General features: G+C 37.4%; 1 protein-coding gene across 1 annotated transcript; it reads right to left on the reverse strand.

Annotated features, from left to right (window-relative positions):
* Positions 1-2,209: 2,209 nt before the first annotated feature.
* LOC107803489 (casein kinase 1-like protein 1) lies at positions 2,210-13,616 on the reverse strand. The gene is made up of 14 exons (XM_075223534.1): positions 13,252-13,616; positions 13,130-13,170; positions 6,184-6,253; positions 5,934-6,082; positions 5,753-5,848; positions 5,590-5,660; positions 4,446-4,507; positions 4,280-4,343; positions 4,129-4,213; positions 3,923-4,049; positions 3,754-3,836; positions 3,603-3,666; positions 3,302-3,429; positions 2,210-2,916 (listed from the first exon to the last, which is right to left on the reverse strand). Exons 1-14 carry the CDS (start codon positions 13,325-13,327, stop codon positions 2,617-2,619), a joined length of 1,416 nt encoding a protein of 471 aa, XP_075079635.1. The 5' UTR covers positions 13,328-13,616; the 3' UTR covers positions 2,210-2,616.
* Positions 13,617-14,234: the final 618 nt, after the last annotated feature.

A 14,234-nucleotide genomic window follows, 5' to 3' on the forward strand; every position in this document is an offset into this window, starting at 1 on the left:
GATTTGTAGTTCGGACGCCGGAGTTGTGACATGTGAGATATGAATAGGGCAATATCACTCTAAATAGGGAAACTTTACTGTGTGCAAAAAGAGTTAAGTTTCCTTGATGAAACTTGAATCTTCTTCAAATGCTTACTGCATTGTGTAGTCAAATCCTCTTTTGGCCGAGTATTGCTTTCCAGATTACATAATATTTCCCCACACAGTATATCAAAATAGTATAATCAACTATTGTTTTCTAGTTTAAATTAATATATACTTCAACGTTCAACCCTTCCTTTTTCGCTCCTGAGAATATTAATTGATTTATGCTTGCTATATTCTTTCTTTTTAATGCAAAATGCAGTGTCATGTTCTGGCTTGGAACAGCCTTGTGATGTTTTTTAGGTAGAGGCAAGATAGAAGAACCTAATGCATGATCTATTGATGTTGTATCCAGCATTTCTTATTTCTTTGTGCTGAAGAGTAAATTTGACATTCCAGAGTCTCTGATGATATGTATGTTCAAGATTTAGTTAAGCCGCATTTTTCTGACTGCTCCGTGATATTAAAAGCAATTTCTTAATAGACAGAGCTGTGTGCTTTAGTATCGAAAATGTTATGGTTCACAACAGTAATAGAGTTTTTAAAAGTGGCTTCTCTGCTGGTGTAACATCTAACTATTGCAGGAATTCCTTTGTTTCAAGTACAGCTCTTTGTGGAGTCCTTCCACTAGGTTTATGGTGAGGAACTGCCTTTCAGATTTGCATTTTTGTTATTTTACACAAAAAGAGATCTGCCTGTCAGTTTTTCCGTGGGAAAAAAAGAAGATATTTAGCCCCCGTTTGGCCATAGATTTTGCCAAGTTTTTCCAAAAAAAAATTGGCAGAACATGTTTTGTTTATAGATTTTATCCATGTTTTGGCAGATTTTGAAAACCAAATTTTCAAATTCCAAAACTAGCTCTAGACCTATTTTTGGCCCAAAATACGACTTTTGATTTTTTTAACAATTTTAAAAATTACCCCAAAATTTTGTGTTTTATAAAAAAGATCACCATCTATTATGATCCAACTAATCCACCAACTAATTACTATCATTTTCTTTTGAACTGATGTGTTACACATGTATTTTTGACGAATTATAGCGGTTAGTAATTGTGTTATTAGGAGTTGATATTAAAATATCCGGTTATGGTTTTAGGATAGTGTAATATGTAGTTCATTATAAAAACGTGATTTTGTGTCAAATTTATATATGTTCGGGATTATGGTTTGTGATAATGATAATAAATAACATTGATGAAAGTTCTTCATATACAGGATTAGCAAGTTTGTTTGTTTGGTATTGTTGGGTATTTTTGATAATTTTTAAAACTTATGGGTATAAGTCACATTTCATGTTTTTTCAACAAAAACAAAAAAGAAGTTAAATATGTTTTGAAAAGTTATGTCCAAATAGATTTTCATCGTCAAATCAAACTTCATCCAAATCAAGCAGTTCAAATTTTACAACAGACCAATTATCTGTCAAATTTCGAGCCGTGCGCCAGTTGGGCTCCCTATAGGCTCGCAACTCAAAATTTGTTACTATCAACTTATGCCAACTCCACAATGTGAAACAAAAATTTTTGGGAGAAAATGCTATGTTACAGTCAACTTCTGCACACCTAGTATATTAGATAGACCAATATTTATAAAGGAATATAGGGAAGGAGGATATACACAGTTGAAACACTTTTCCATATCTTATATACATTCTGAGTTAATAGGCACAGTGTAAGTCATGTTGTACGTGATGATTTCATCCAGTAATGATATGAGAAAAATAAAGAATAAGTTAAAGTTCATAGATGCACTATAAGAATGCATCGCTATTTCTTCCCATCCCACTACCAATAAAAGCTTTAATCTCGATTACAGGAGCAATGTTTTCTCTACTTAACTAGATTGTATCTTCACTACAGTAGTGCAAAGCAAGTGGCAAAAAATCAGGCTTAGAAATAGCTACCAAGAGATGAGTAAACTTCAGGTGGCAAAATACGAAACATCACCACTATGCTTCGCTTCCACAATGCCTCAACATTCAACTGCAAATGGCCCTAGCTCTAGTTGTCTTTCTAAGGGGCAGAGGAAACGTTGGGGAGTACATTTGGCAGATACACGATAGATATATCGAAGAGAAATGAACATATCGTGATTGTTGCACACAGCCTGGTAAACATAATGAATTACCAGAATCCTAATATAGGAGACTGTATAAACTCAACGACACCCAACCTGAAAAGTATAAAGCATCGGGAATTTTAGTATTACAATGGCCAATGTACAGTTCTACTAATCCCCAACAGTTGGATAGAATTAAAAGTTTATAGACGATTCTGCATGCATGGCATTGATTTATAAAGAGCCATGCACCATATCGGAGTTCGTATTAACAGCACATGGTGTCCTGTGCATAACCACCATCTGGATCTATTTATTTGCGATCGATCTTTTGCCAGCTTGAACAACAGCAGCTAGTTCCCTAATTTCCAACCCACAAATTCGAAGAAAAATCAACTTTGGGGGCCGCAATCTATCTGATGTCCACCACACAAGTAAAAAAATTTACAAGAAAGTGAAAGGGTTTGCAAAATCAATGAGCCCTCTCTTCGTCATCAAAATGTAGAGCCTCAATTCCTTTGATTGTGGTTTCATAGTTCTTTATTCCAGAAGTATTCCGGCCAGATGAAGCATATCTAGGATCGGACGATCCGCCAAGTGGAGAGCTTCTATGTCCACCTGATAATTTGTGCATGGTCCCTGGACTTGCCTCAGGTGTGCGAGAATGTGTAGGGTCAGAGTCATTCCCCATTGTGAAAGTCTCACGGCTCCCGGAGACTAGACCTCGCCTCAGAGATCCACTAGATCTTCCCATAAAAGTGGAGCTTGATAGCTGCAAATATTGGTAGCATTTAGAAAACTTGTGTGTGGGTGGGGGTGGGGGTGGGGGGGTGGGGGTTGAAGACTTGTGGTATAGCACAAGAGTAAACTTCAATTTTGACAACTTTGAAACCATAAAAACACCATTTACTATTTTGTTTTCGTGCAAGCTAAGTTAATATCGAACTACCATCTTTACCCAAGGTTATAGCATCTTTGGGAAAATTTATCAGCAGTAATGGAAGACTTGGACCAAGACACATTTCACTGTAACAGCTTCACAAGTCTTGATTGTCAGAGCATCACAAATCTCCCGCTAATGGCCTTTCAGGGCCTCTAGCATTTGAAATTTACTTTCTCTTTACGAAGGTTTTACTTATCAAATAACTCAAACTCACCATAGCATCCTTGCTCGTGGAATCATTTTCAATAGGACTCTTCTGCCTGGATAAACTTCCAGCATTTATAAGTGGCCCAGAACTTCTCCTCCGAGAAGGCTCTGCTGATTGTCTTCCTTCCCCTTCCCCTGCAAAAAATGTAGGAGAGCAGATGAAAAATGAGATTCTGAAAAAAATAGAGACAGAGACTTGACCAGTAGTTGAGTGTAGTTAGCAAAAGCCAGACACAAGCTGAAATAGAGACAATGTGCTCAAGTCTAAAAACAAAAGCACGCATAGAGGCGGGATTCTGGGAAATAACCTGATTGCCTTTCTACATTTGGAATAACTGGAGGCATGCCTGAGCTGGGTCCGGCACTAGGACCCTAGAAAAATAAAAATAAAAAGCAATGGTTGTCAGATTCAAGCTCATCACACATGAAGAACGAAAAACGAGATGTTATACCACTCACAAGAGGTCGGGAAGGAGGAGCTGCAATTTGCGATTGCTGATACTTCAAAATAGTCCAATCAAACACATAGTCAAACTGAAAGCCTGCAACAGGAAACAGAATTGTAACAGAAAGCTAGTTGTATATTACCAAATAAAGCCAAAAACAGCTTCCAAAAGCTTAGTAAGACCTTCACGGATGAAGAGATCACGGAATATTCTCTTCAGATAAGCATAATCTGGCTTATCCTCGAAGCGAAGAGAACGACAATAATGGAAATATGATGCAAATTCAGTAGGATAACCACGACAGAGAGCCTGCAGAAACAGAGATCAGCTGTTTAGGCTCCATAAAGAAATTAGAAAGATCCAATCACCAAATGTGTAAATAAATTACCTCAATGGATGTTGAAACCTTCTTTTCACTAATTTTCTCATACTTCTGCTTCTTAGTTCCTGCTTTCAGCCCTTGCCAAGGAAGACTGCAATAAATAGATGTCAAACACAAGCAGAACAAAAACAAGAGGATAGATTGCAGCAAAAATCACCTTCCTCGGAGGAAGTACATAAGAACATATCCAAGAGACTCCAAATCATCCCTCCTGCTTTGTTCTACAATTACCAACATAATACATTAAGACATTGAGTCAAAAGACAGCAGAGTTCAACCGTCAGAAGAGTGAAGAAGCAGGCCTAAAGAACCAGAACACTTACCTATACCAAGGTGAGTGTTCATGCTAGCATATCTTGCAGTGCCGGTCAAGTTTTTGTTCTCTCTGCAGTGCAAAATGCCAGACAATAGCATATAAGCTAACAGGCATGAATAGGATTCACAAATACTAGATGCATAATGCATGTGCTTGAACATTAAAAAAAAGACCTAGGACACTTCGAATGAATAGTGCGCAGCCCTCTGTTGTACTTCATTTTTTTTTTATTATAAGGATCTGTTGTACTTCAATTCTAAGCTGGAATATTCACACCATAAGATTCTAGGACATTCTGAATAATAATGAGCTGCCCTCTGTTGCACTTACAATTCTAAGCTGGAATATCCAGATATTCACATCGCATGGTTTTCTTTAGGAAACCGAAGGGAACGAGAGGGACTGGTATTTTTCAAGATTTTAGCACAATCACTAGTCTCCTCTCATTTCCTTTTTCTTCCAATTTCTTCCATCCAAGCATAATATTAAAGCTTTCAGTAGGAATACATGTGCTCATCAAGCAGAGCACATCATACATTTCATATTGTATTATAGCCCATTATAGACAAAGCAGAATCTTGCATTGTCCTATTAAAATCTCAAAACAACCCTAGCTGTAACTTTACATAACGCTCAACTGAAGCCAATAGGATTATATCTGCTGTGGTTATTTGAAAAATATTAAACATTTCTTTTTCTTATGAAATAAGCAATTCGCACTTCAAAAAGAAATTTGAATAAACATTCATATTGAGTCATGATGTCATCCCTTTTTATCGAGGTAAAGTATTTTGCGCTATTACGGACGTTGTCAGCACCCTGATAATTAGCAGATGGCCTGGAGCTGTTCCTATCTTTTTGCAGTTGTAATCCTTGCATCTTCTTGATGCCTTTTAATGAAAATTCTTACTTCATTAAAAAAAAAGTATTTTGCATTATGATGTCCTCACTGGTGGGGGGATTTAAGTCGAGTCCAAATCAGTTTGCTTCCAATGCTAAAGCCAAGTCAAAGCTTTTAAATTAAGGGAAAAGAACAAAAGGAGCAAGAGGATATTCACTACACTATCCAGTAGAGCAAAAAAGATGAGGAGAAATAAAGGTGCTGTAAACACTTGGTATCCCACCAAACAAGCAACTCATAATCAACTAACCTGTAAGGAATGTGCTGGTGAGTTGAAGTGTCTCGATACTTTTTGGCTAGACCGAAGTCAATTATGTAAACCTGCATTTTAAGTCAAAACAAAATGGTAATGGAAAAATATCCTACAAAATAGTGGAAATAAAAGAAAAGATATAGTAAAAAGAATGTGGGACCTGATTTGCACGTCTTCCCAAGCCCATAAGAAAATTGTCTGGCTTGATATCTCGATGCAAAAATGATTTGGAATGAACAAATTCAACACGATTTATCTGCAGTACCAGAATAGCCATATAACCAACATATTTTAAGAAGGTTTACAAATGCTAAATTTAAAGATTTAAACGAAAGATTAACCATTTGATCTGCAAGCATTAAAACTGTCTTCAGGGAAAGCTTCCTGCTGCAAAAATTAAATAAATCTTCAAGACTGGGTCCTAGCAAATCCATGACCAGAACATTGTAATCTCCCTCCACGCCAAACCACCTCACATTTGGAATACCAGCTACAACAGAAGTACTAGAATTACAATGCTACAAACTAGACAAGAGAGCAGATATGTTTTAAAAATGAAAAAGTAAAAAAAGAAACAGGAAAAGCCATTACTTCCTCCTTGAAGAATTCTATACAACTTTGACTCATATAGCAACTGAGGATGCTTTGTCTTGACATTTTCCTGCAAAAATATTTAATATCTTGAAGCATAATAAAAAATATAGATGAATAGCCATTTATAGTGCGATAAGACATCTTAGAAAGCCATGAGCAAGGAGAGCACCTTGCTCGGTACTTAATTGTTTTATATAAGGATCTTGCAGATGTTTGTTATAAAGGAATATGCTACACATGAGATTCATTGCCTAATGCTAGTTCAACAAGCAAGCGATATGTCAAAATCTTAGAGGTTGGTGGGATGGAATATGTTTCAGAGCTAAGACCAGTGCACCGTTACATAGTAGTCTTACTAAAGTGCTGACTTTGACAATTTGGTTTGTAATTCTTACTATAGAAATGAGATGAGTTTGATATAACTTTCCTTCAAACACCAAATTCAAAACTTGATTTCATTTTTCTACAAAAATACAGTAAATTTGTAACACTATTTATTATTTTTCTGTTTGGTTCGGAATCTTTTCATAGGTTTCCGTGGAAATATATGGATACATTAAACCATTACATGGATCAGCATGCACTGATAAGCCAATCATAAAATGCATCAAAGACGTCTTTGCTTTTTCTCCATACATCCATGTCCTAGGATACTTTAAAATTAAAAGCTTCCTGAATGCCCACTTAAAACTTAAGCAAAGAATACTCCCTCCTCTAAGCAATTGATAGTGTTCTTTAGGCTCTCCCTGTTTCAGCAAAGAAGAAGCAATACACAAAACTTTGACCTAGTTGCCCTCAGATGAACACAGCCTGCAAAGGCCTTGAAGAACGCACCTCAACCAAGCAAGTAAACTCCGTGCACAACTTGACAAAAGAAATACAAACAACCTCAATTTCCACCCACAACAGATGAATATGGGAGTACTTCAACATTCAAGAGGGTGCGGCTTAGTGGTCAACGAAGTTGGATGAGAACTCAAGTTCAAATCCTAACACATAGATGCAAAAAAGAACTAGGTGATCTCTTCCATCTGCGTAAGCCATAGCGGGCACAACGAGCCGGTACCTATGTTAGGTAGGAAATAGCAGGTATCCAACGAAATAATCGAGATGGCTTAAACTAGCACACACACCACCAGCGTTGTGAAAAGCGGCCGCTTCCTCGCTTAAAGTAAGAAGCGAAGCGAGGCGACCCTATGACCGCTTCTGCTATATGAAGCGACTCAAGTAGGCAAAAGCGTGCGCTTCACACTAAAAAGCGAGAAGCGACAAAGGGAAGCGAGACGACCGAAGCGAGCACTTCTCTGTTTTAAACACCTGCCAACCTATTTAATTAAAAAAGAAAGGTGTTCTTTTATTAAACATACGACTAGCAGCAACAGAGAGAAAGAGGCGACTAGGGTTCCAAGTCTTGTACACTTTTCAACTTCAACATATGACCAGTAGCAACAGGTATGTGATTTCTTCCTCCTCCTCCTCCTCCTTCTTCTTCTTCTTCTTCCTTTTCTTTTTCTTTCACTGTTTCAATTGTTGCGGAAGCCAAATGTATATAGTGTGAATGAGTCACAACTACTATACCAAAAAATATGGCAGCCACTAAATAATAAATAAGACAATAAAGCAACAATAAAAGGAACACCAGAATTTACGAGGTTCGACCAATTTTGCCTACTTCCTCGGACACAACCAATATTTTATTCCACTCCAAAAATACAAGTGAAATAATACTAAATAGAGAAGATACAAATGACTTAAGAAGATAAGAAAACAAATGAAAGGTTTGTCAAAATCCTAAACATTAGGACTCCTTTTATAGGGAAAAATTCCCACCAGATTTACTTCCCAACCGATGTGGGATATTGTCATATTCAACAAATCTCCACCTTGGCAAAATTCCACATCTTCAATTCTCTCTCAATAACAAATTTTGGTTTAGTCTTCATCTTCAATCTTCAGTGTTTAGCAATGTTGATCAAATCCAAACAATGTTGAAACTTGACCGCAGTCACCACTTTTGTCAGCATATCAGCAGGATTCTCCGTAGTATGAATTTTCTTCACTGTGACTCCACCTTCTTCTATGATTTCTCGTACGAAATGATACCGAACATCAATGTGCTTCGTCCTTGCATGATAAACTTGGTTCTTCGCTAATTGAATAGCACTTTGACTATCACAAAAGATTGTGATACTTTTTTGTCCAACACCAAGCTCCTTTAGCAACCCCTGAAGCCAAATTGCCTCCTTCACAGCCTCTGTAATAGCCATGTAGTTGATATTCGTTTGTCCAGATCACCCGCAAAATCTGAGTCACAATATCCAACTACAGACTGATTGCCTTCCTGCTCAAAAACTAACCCAACATCTACAGTATTATGAATATACCGTAGAATCCACTTCACAGCTTGCCAATGCTCCTTTCCTGGATTATGCATATATCTGCTAATAATTCCAACAGCTTTGTGAAATCTCAGGTCTCGTACAGACCATTGCATACATCAAGCTACCAATAGCATTTGCGTATGGTACCTTTGACATATACTCTCGTTCAGCTTCATCTTTTGGCGACAAAGTAGTACTTAGCTTAAAATGGGGAGCAAGTGAAGTACTAACTGACTTAGTCTTTTCATCTATGCCAAAACGTTGTCGTACTCTTTTCAAATATTCTTTCTGAGATAAACAAAGTTTCTTTGAACGTCTATCTCTTATTATCTCCATGCCAAGAATTTTCGTTGCCTCACCCAGATCCTTCATCTCGAACTCCTTCTTCAGTTGAATCTTCAACTTATCAATTTCTTCCGAATTCTTGGAAGCTATCAACATATCATCAACATATAGGAGAAGATATACAAAGGAACCATCTTCAAGCTTGCGCAAATACACAAAATGATCATACTTGCTTCTCTTGTACCCTTGCCGCAACATAAACTTGTCAAATCGTTTGTACCATTGTCTAGAAAATTATTTCAATCCGTACAACGATTTTTCAAGTTTGCATACCATATTTTCTTTTCCAGCAACTTTGAATCCTTCTGGCTGAGTCATGTAGATTTCCTCCTCCAAGTTTCCATGTAAAAACGCAGTTTTTACATCCATCTGAACTAGTTCCAAATCCAATTGTGCTACCAAAGCCAACATAATTCTAATGGAGGAATATTTTACAACTGGAGAAAACACTTCATTGTAATCAATTCCCTCCTTTTGAGCATATCCTTTGGCCACCAATCTTGCTTTGTAGCGAACATCTACTTGGTTAGGAAATCCTTCCTTCTTTGCAAATACCCATTTGCACCCAATTGCCTTCTTTCCCTTCGGGAGATTGGCCAATCTCCATGTATGATTCTGATGAAGGGACTGTATTTCATCATTCATGGCAATCCTCCACTTATCTTCTTCTGAACTTTGGACTGGGTCTTTATAAGTGGTAGGAACATCATCAGCTACAATTGAGGTTGCACAAGAAACCGTCTCTATGAGACGAACAGGTTTCGTTATTGTCCTTTTTGGCCTGCTGGTTGCTATTGATTCAAGTTGTTGTTAGGTTCCTGAGTTGGAATCTCCTCTACTGGCTCTCCTTCCAGAGGATAATCTTCATTTGTTTCCTCCTCTGCTTCTTGTGAAGGAAAAATAAATTTTCCCTCAAACTCCACCTGCTTAGAAGCACCTTCATTTTGTTTGGTATCTTCTGTTACCTTATTTACCATAGCAGATTCATCAAAGGTAACATCCCTGCTGAATATTACTTTCTTTGTCATAGGACACCATAAGCGATATCCTTTGACTCCAGAAGTAATTCCCATAAAAATAGCCTTCTTTGCCCTTGGATCCAATTTTGACTATGTCACATGATAATATGCAGTTGAGCCAAACACGTGCAAAGAGACATAATCTACAACAGGCTTTCCATACCATTTTTCAAATGGTGTCTTGCCATCAATAGCAGCAGATGGTAGACGATTAATGAGGTGACATGCATATGTAACTGCCTCAGCCTAAAATTCTTTGCCCAACCCAGCATTGGACAACATACACCGTACCTTCTCCAGCAAGGTCCGGTTCATACATTCTGCCCTCTATTCTGTTGTGGTGTATGTCTGACAGTGAAGTGTCGGACGATGCCATCATTTCACAGACCTTATTGAAATGATCATTTTTGTATTCACCTCCATTGTCTGTGCGAATACACTTGATCCTCCTGCCTATTTGATTCTCCACCATCGTCTTCCATTTGAGAAAAATTCCCAACACTTCATCTTTGCTCTTCATTGTATACACCCACACTCTTCGGGAAAAATCATCAACAAAGGTTACAAAATAGTGTTTCCCACCCAATGAAGGTGTTTTGGAAGAACCCCAAACATCAGAGTGTACATAATCCAAAATACCTTTAGTATTATGGATCGTTGTACCAAATTTAACCGTTGTCTGTTTTCCTTTGACACAATGCTCGCAAAATTTCAAGTTGCAAGTCTTTACTCCCTTTAATAATCCTTGATCTGATAGAGTTATCAAGGATTTTCCTCCAGCATGTCCCAAGCGCATGTGCCATAGCCTGGTTGGTTCTGCCTCTTTGTCGTCACTGGACGTCACTGTCGTTGTCCCAATAACTGTATTACCACGATAACGGTACATGTTATTGTTCTTCCGATTAGCCTTCATTACCACTAGTGCACCAGAGCATACTCTCATCACTCCATTTTCTGCAATGATTTTGAACCCTTTTGATTCTAGGGCTCCCACAGAGATGAGATTCTTCTTCAAATCCGGTACATATCGAACATTTGTTAATGTTCTGATCATTCCATCATGGTTCCTTAATTGTATTGAACCAATGCCATATGAGGTAAGAGGGCTGTTATCCGCTGTGTGGATGACTCCGTATTCCCCTTCTTCAAAATCTACGAACCAGTCCCTGTTGGGACACATATGATAGCTACACGCCGAGTCCATCAACCATATGTCTGATGATGTTGATGACTCTGTTGTAACTAATGAGAAGTCTGAATCATCACAATCAGCTACATTTGAATCCATAATGGCCTTTCCATTGTTATGTTTGGCCTTATTCTTCAACTTCGGACAGTCTTTCTTCCAGTGCCCCTTTTCTCAACAAAAGGCACATTCATCTTTGTTGGGTCTAGATCTTGACTTGGATCTTCCTTTCTTTGTCCTCGTTTGATTTTGAGGACGACCCCTCACAACCAGTGCTTCTCCTTCTCCGCTCTTCTGTTTTTCTTCCTTTCTTTGTTCATAGCTGTACAAAGCCGAACAAACTTCTCTGAGAGAAACTTCGTCATTTCCATGGAGTAGAGTAGTTTCAAGGTGCTCATACTCATCAGGAAGTGACGCCAACAACCTCAAGGCCAAGTCACCATCATCAAAAGTTATATCCATATTTTGCAAATCTGTGACCAACTTATTGAAACTGGTGATATGTTCATTCATCGTGGTACCAGGAACATAGGTGAAGTGAAACAGTCTCTTCTTCATGTACAATTTATTTTGACTGTTTTTCTTCAAAAATTTATCCTTCAGTGCTTTCCATAATTTACTTGCAGAAGTTTCCTTTGTGTATGGATATTTCCGCTCTCTAGCAAGATAGGATCGAATGGTACCGCAAGCAACACAATTGATAATTTTCCAATCTTCTTCTCCAATAACATCTAGTTTCTTTTCTTCAATGGCAAGATTAACCCTTGTTGAAAAAGGACATCTAGAACCTCGCCTTGCCACATCCCAAAATGTCCTGGCCCGTCAAAAATTTCTACTGCAAATTTCGCATTTGACACAATTCTTGTCATAAGCGAAGATGCCAATGATGACATATTGTTGACACTTGATGTAGATTCTTCTTGTTTATTGTCTCCCATCTTTGAAACAAATACTATTTAATAGCTGACGACACAAATCAAGATTATTTCCTTTCTGATGTAGAAGATCAGACTAAGCTGCAACCACAGAGCATACTCAGACAGAACCTTGACTCAGTTACCAAGATAAATCTTTTCTGATGTGGAAGATCAGACTATGCTGCAATCCACAAAGCATACTTAGACAGTACCTTGACTTTGATACCAATTGTTACGGAAGCCAAATGTATATAGTGTGAATGAGTCACAACTACTATACCAAAAAATATGGCAGCCACTAAATAATAAATAAGACAATAAAACAACAATAAAAGGAACACCAGAATTTACGAGGTTCGGCCAATTTTGCCTACTTCCTCGGACACAACCAATATTTTATTCCACTCCAAAAATACAAGTGAAATAATACTACAGAGAGAAGATACAAATGCCTTAAGAAGATGAGAAGGCAAATGAGAGGTGTGTTTAAATTCTAAACATTAGGCCTCCTTTTATAGGTAAAAATTCCCACCAAATTTACTTCCCAACCGATGTGGGACATTGTCATATTCAACATCAGCGTCCAAATAGCATCGAAATGCTGGCGAATTATTTTTTTCCCCTTCGGTTCTTCTTTCTTATTCTTCTCCTCTTCGTTGAAATGCTGCCCAGTTCTTCTTTCACTGTTTTTATGCTGCCCAGTTTTTAACAGAATGGTATGCTACCCTTCCTTTTAATAGAATTTATTTTACTAACATTTTTTTTTAAATTCCGTTTCACTTCAAAAAAGCGAGCGCACTTTAAGTGAAATGGGGGTTTTCGCTTTTCCTCAACTTCACGCTCTTCACAACACTGCACACCACCGTCATCCAAATAAAAAATGGAAGTACTTTAACTACATTACCCTACTATGTCAACATCAATTGCCTCAATTGATATCTAAGTTTCCAGAAACAACACATTCCAAAAGAAAGAGTAATTTAAAATACAATAACCCCCAAAAATAAAATCAACTGCAATAAGAGTAATGTAAGCACAAGTATAGTAAATTACTGGTACAAATAAATAAATAAATGAATGAATAAGCCCACTCACCAGCTTAATTGCCAACTCCTCATTAGTCTGAATATTAGTACCTACACAACCAACAAAAAAAAATCTCAAAGCCACAACAACACAAATAAATTGACAATTTCTCCGGGGAAAAAAAAACTCACCAAGATAGATCTCACCGAACGATCCACTGCCAATTTTGCGACCAAGTCGATACTTGTTACCCACACGAGGCTCCATTCAAAAATTGAAAAAAAAAAAATTAACTAGGTCAACCTTGGATTCCTAAAGAAAGCTTCAAATGCCCAAAAAAAAAAGGAAAAAACAAAAAGATTTCAACTGTGTTCTGCACAGGGATCCGAAGGAGTTCAAAAATGAAAATGTGATTTTTTTTCTTCTCTATCTACAAAGGTAGGGTTAGGTTGAAGCAGGTAACAGAGAAAGAAAGATTAAAAAGAAAATTAAAATAAAAAAGAAGAAAGAATTTGAATAGATGCTTTTTTTTCCTTTTTAAATTTTTTTGCTTTTTGAGTAGTAGTAATAAAGTGCTTTGCGTGGTTACGGGGCATAATTTGGAGGATAATTCACGTGCCGACAACACGCGTGATGGAAGTTTCCATGGAATAGAAGATTGGTGCTGTTTGATACGTGGGGTATGGACACGTGACTTATCTGGCAAGGCCTCTACTGTCACGTGACCTAATTTTTCTTCTTTTTTTTTTCTTCTCTTTTTTGTTATTTTAAGAGCCCGTTTGGAAACAGACTCTCTAGCTGCATTAGGTAAGGGTAAGGTCTGCGTACAGACTACCCTCCCCAGACTCCATATGTTGGGATCAAACTGGGTTTGTTGTTGTTGTTGTTGTTAAGAGCCCGTTTGGACATAAGAAAATTCTCCTTTTTTCAATTTTTTTTTAAAAATAGTGTTTGGTTATCCAAATCTTACAATTTTTCCAATCTCACTTGAAAATGAGAAGATTGCTAGTTTTTAGTTGCAAAATATATTAAAAACAGATATCCAGATATGTTGCAAAAATTATAACCAAACACAACTTCATATTCAATTCAAATTTTAGTAAAATTTCAAATTTGTAAAGAAATTTTGGAATCCATGTCCAAGCGCCTACTTAATCATCCAATATTCGACGTT

This window comes from Nicotiana tabacum, chromosome 10, assembly GCF_000715075.1.
Source record: "Nicotiana tabacum cultivar K326 chromosome 10, ASM71507v2, whole genome shotgun sequence".
Lineage (NCBI taxonomy): Eukaryota > Viridiplantae > Streptophyta > Magnoliopsida > Solanales > Solanaceae > Nicotiana > Nicotiana tabacum.

Excerpts from the sequence above, each read along its gene's own strand:
- LOC107803489 (XM_075223534.1), bottom strand. The coding sequence starts at position 13,327 with ATGGAGCCTCGTGTGGGTAACAAGTATCGACTTGGTCGCAAAATTGGC. Across the intron at positions 6,083-6,183 it reads TAGAATTCTTCAAGGAGGAA|CTGGTATTCCAAATGTGAGG; the intron begins GTAATGGCTTTT and ends CTTCTGTTGTAG. Across the intron at positions 3,667-3,753 it reads CTCCTCCTTCCCGACCTCTT|GGTCCTAGTGCCGGACCCAG; the intron begins GTGAGTGGTATA and ends TTATTTTTCTAG.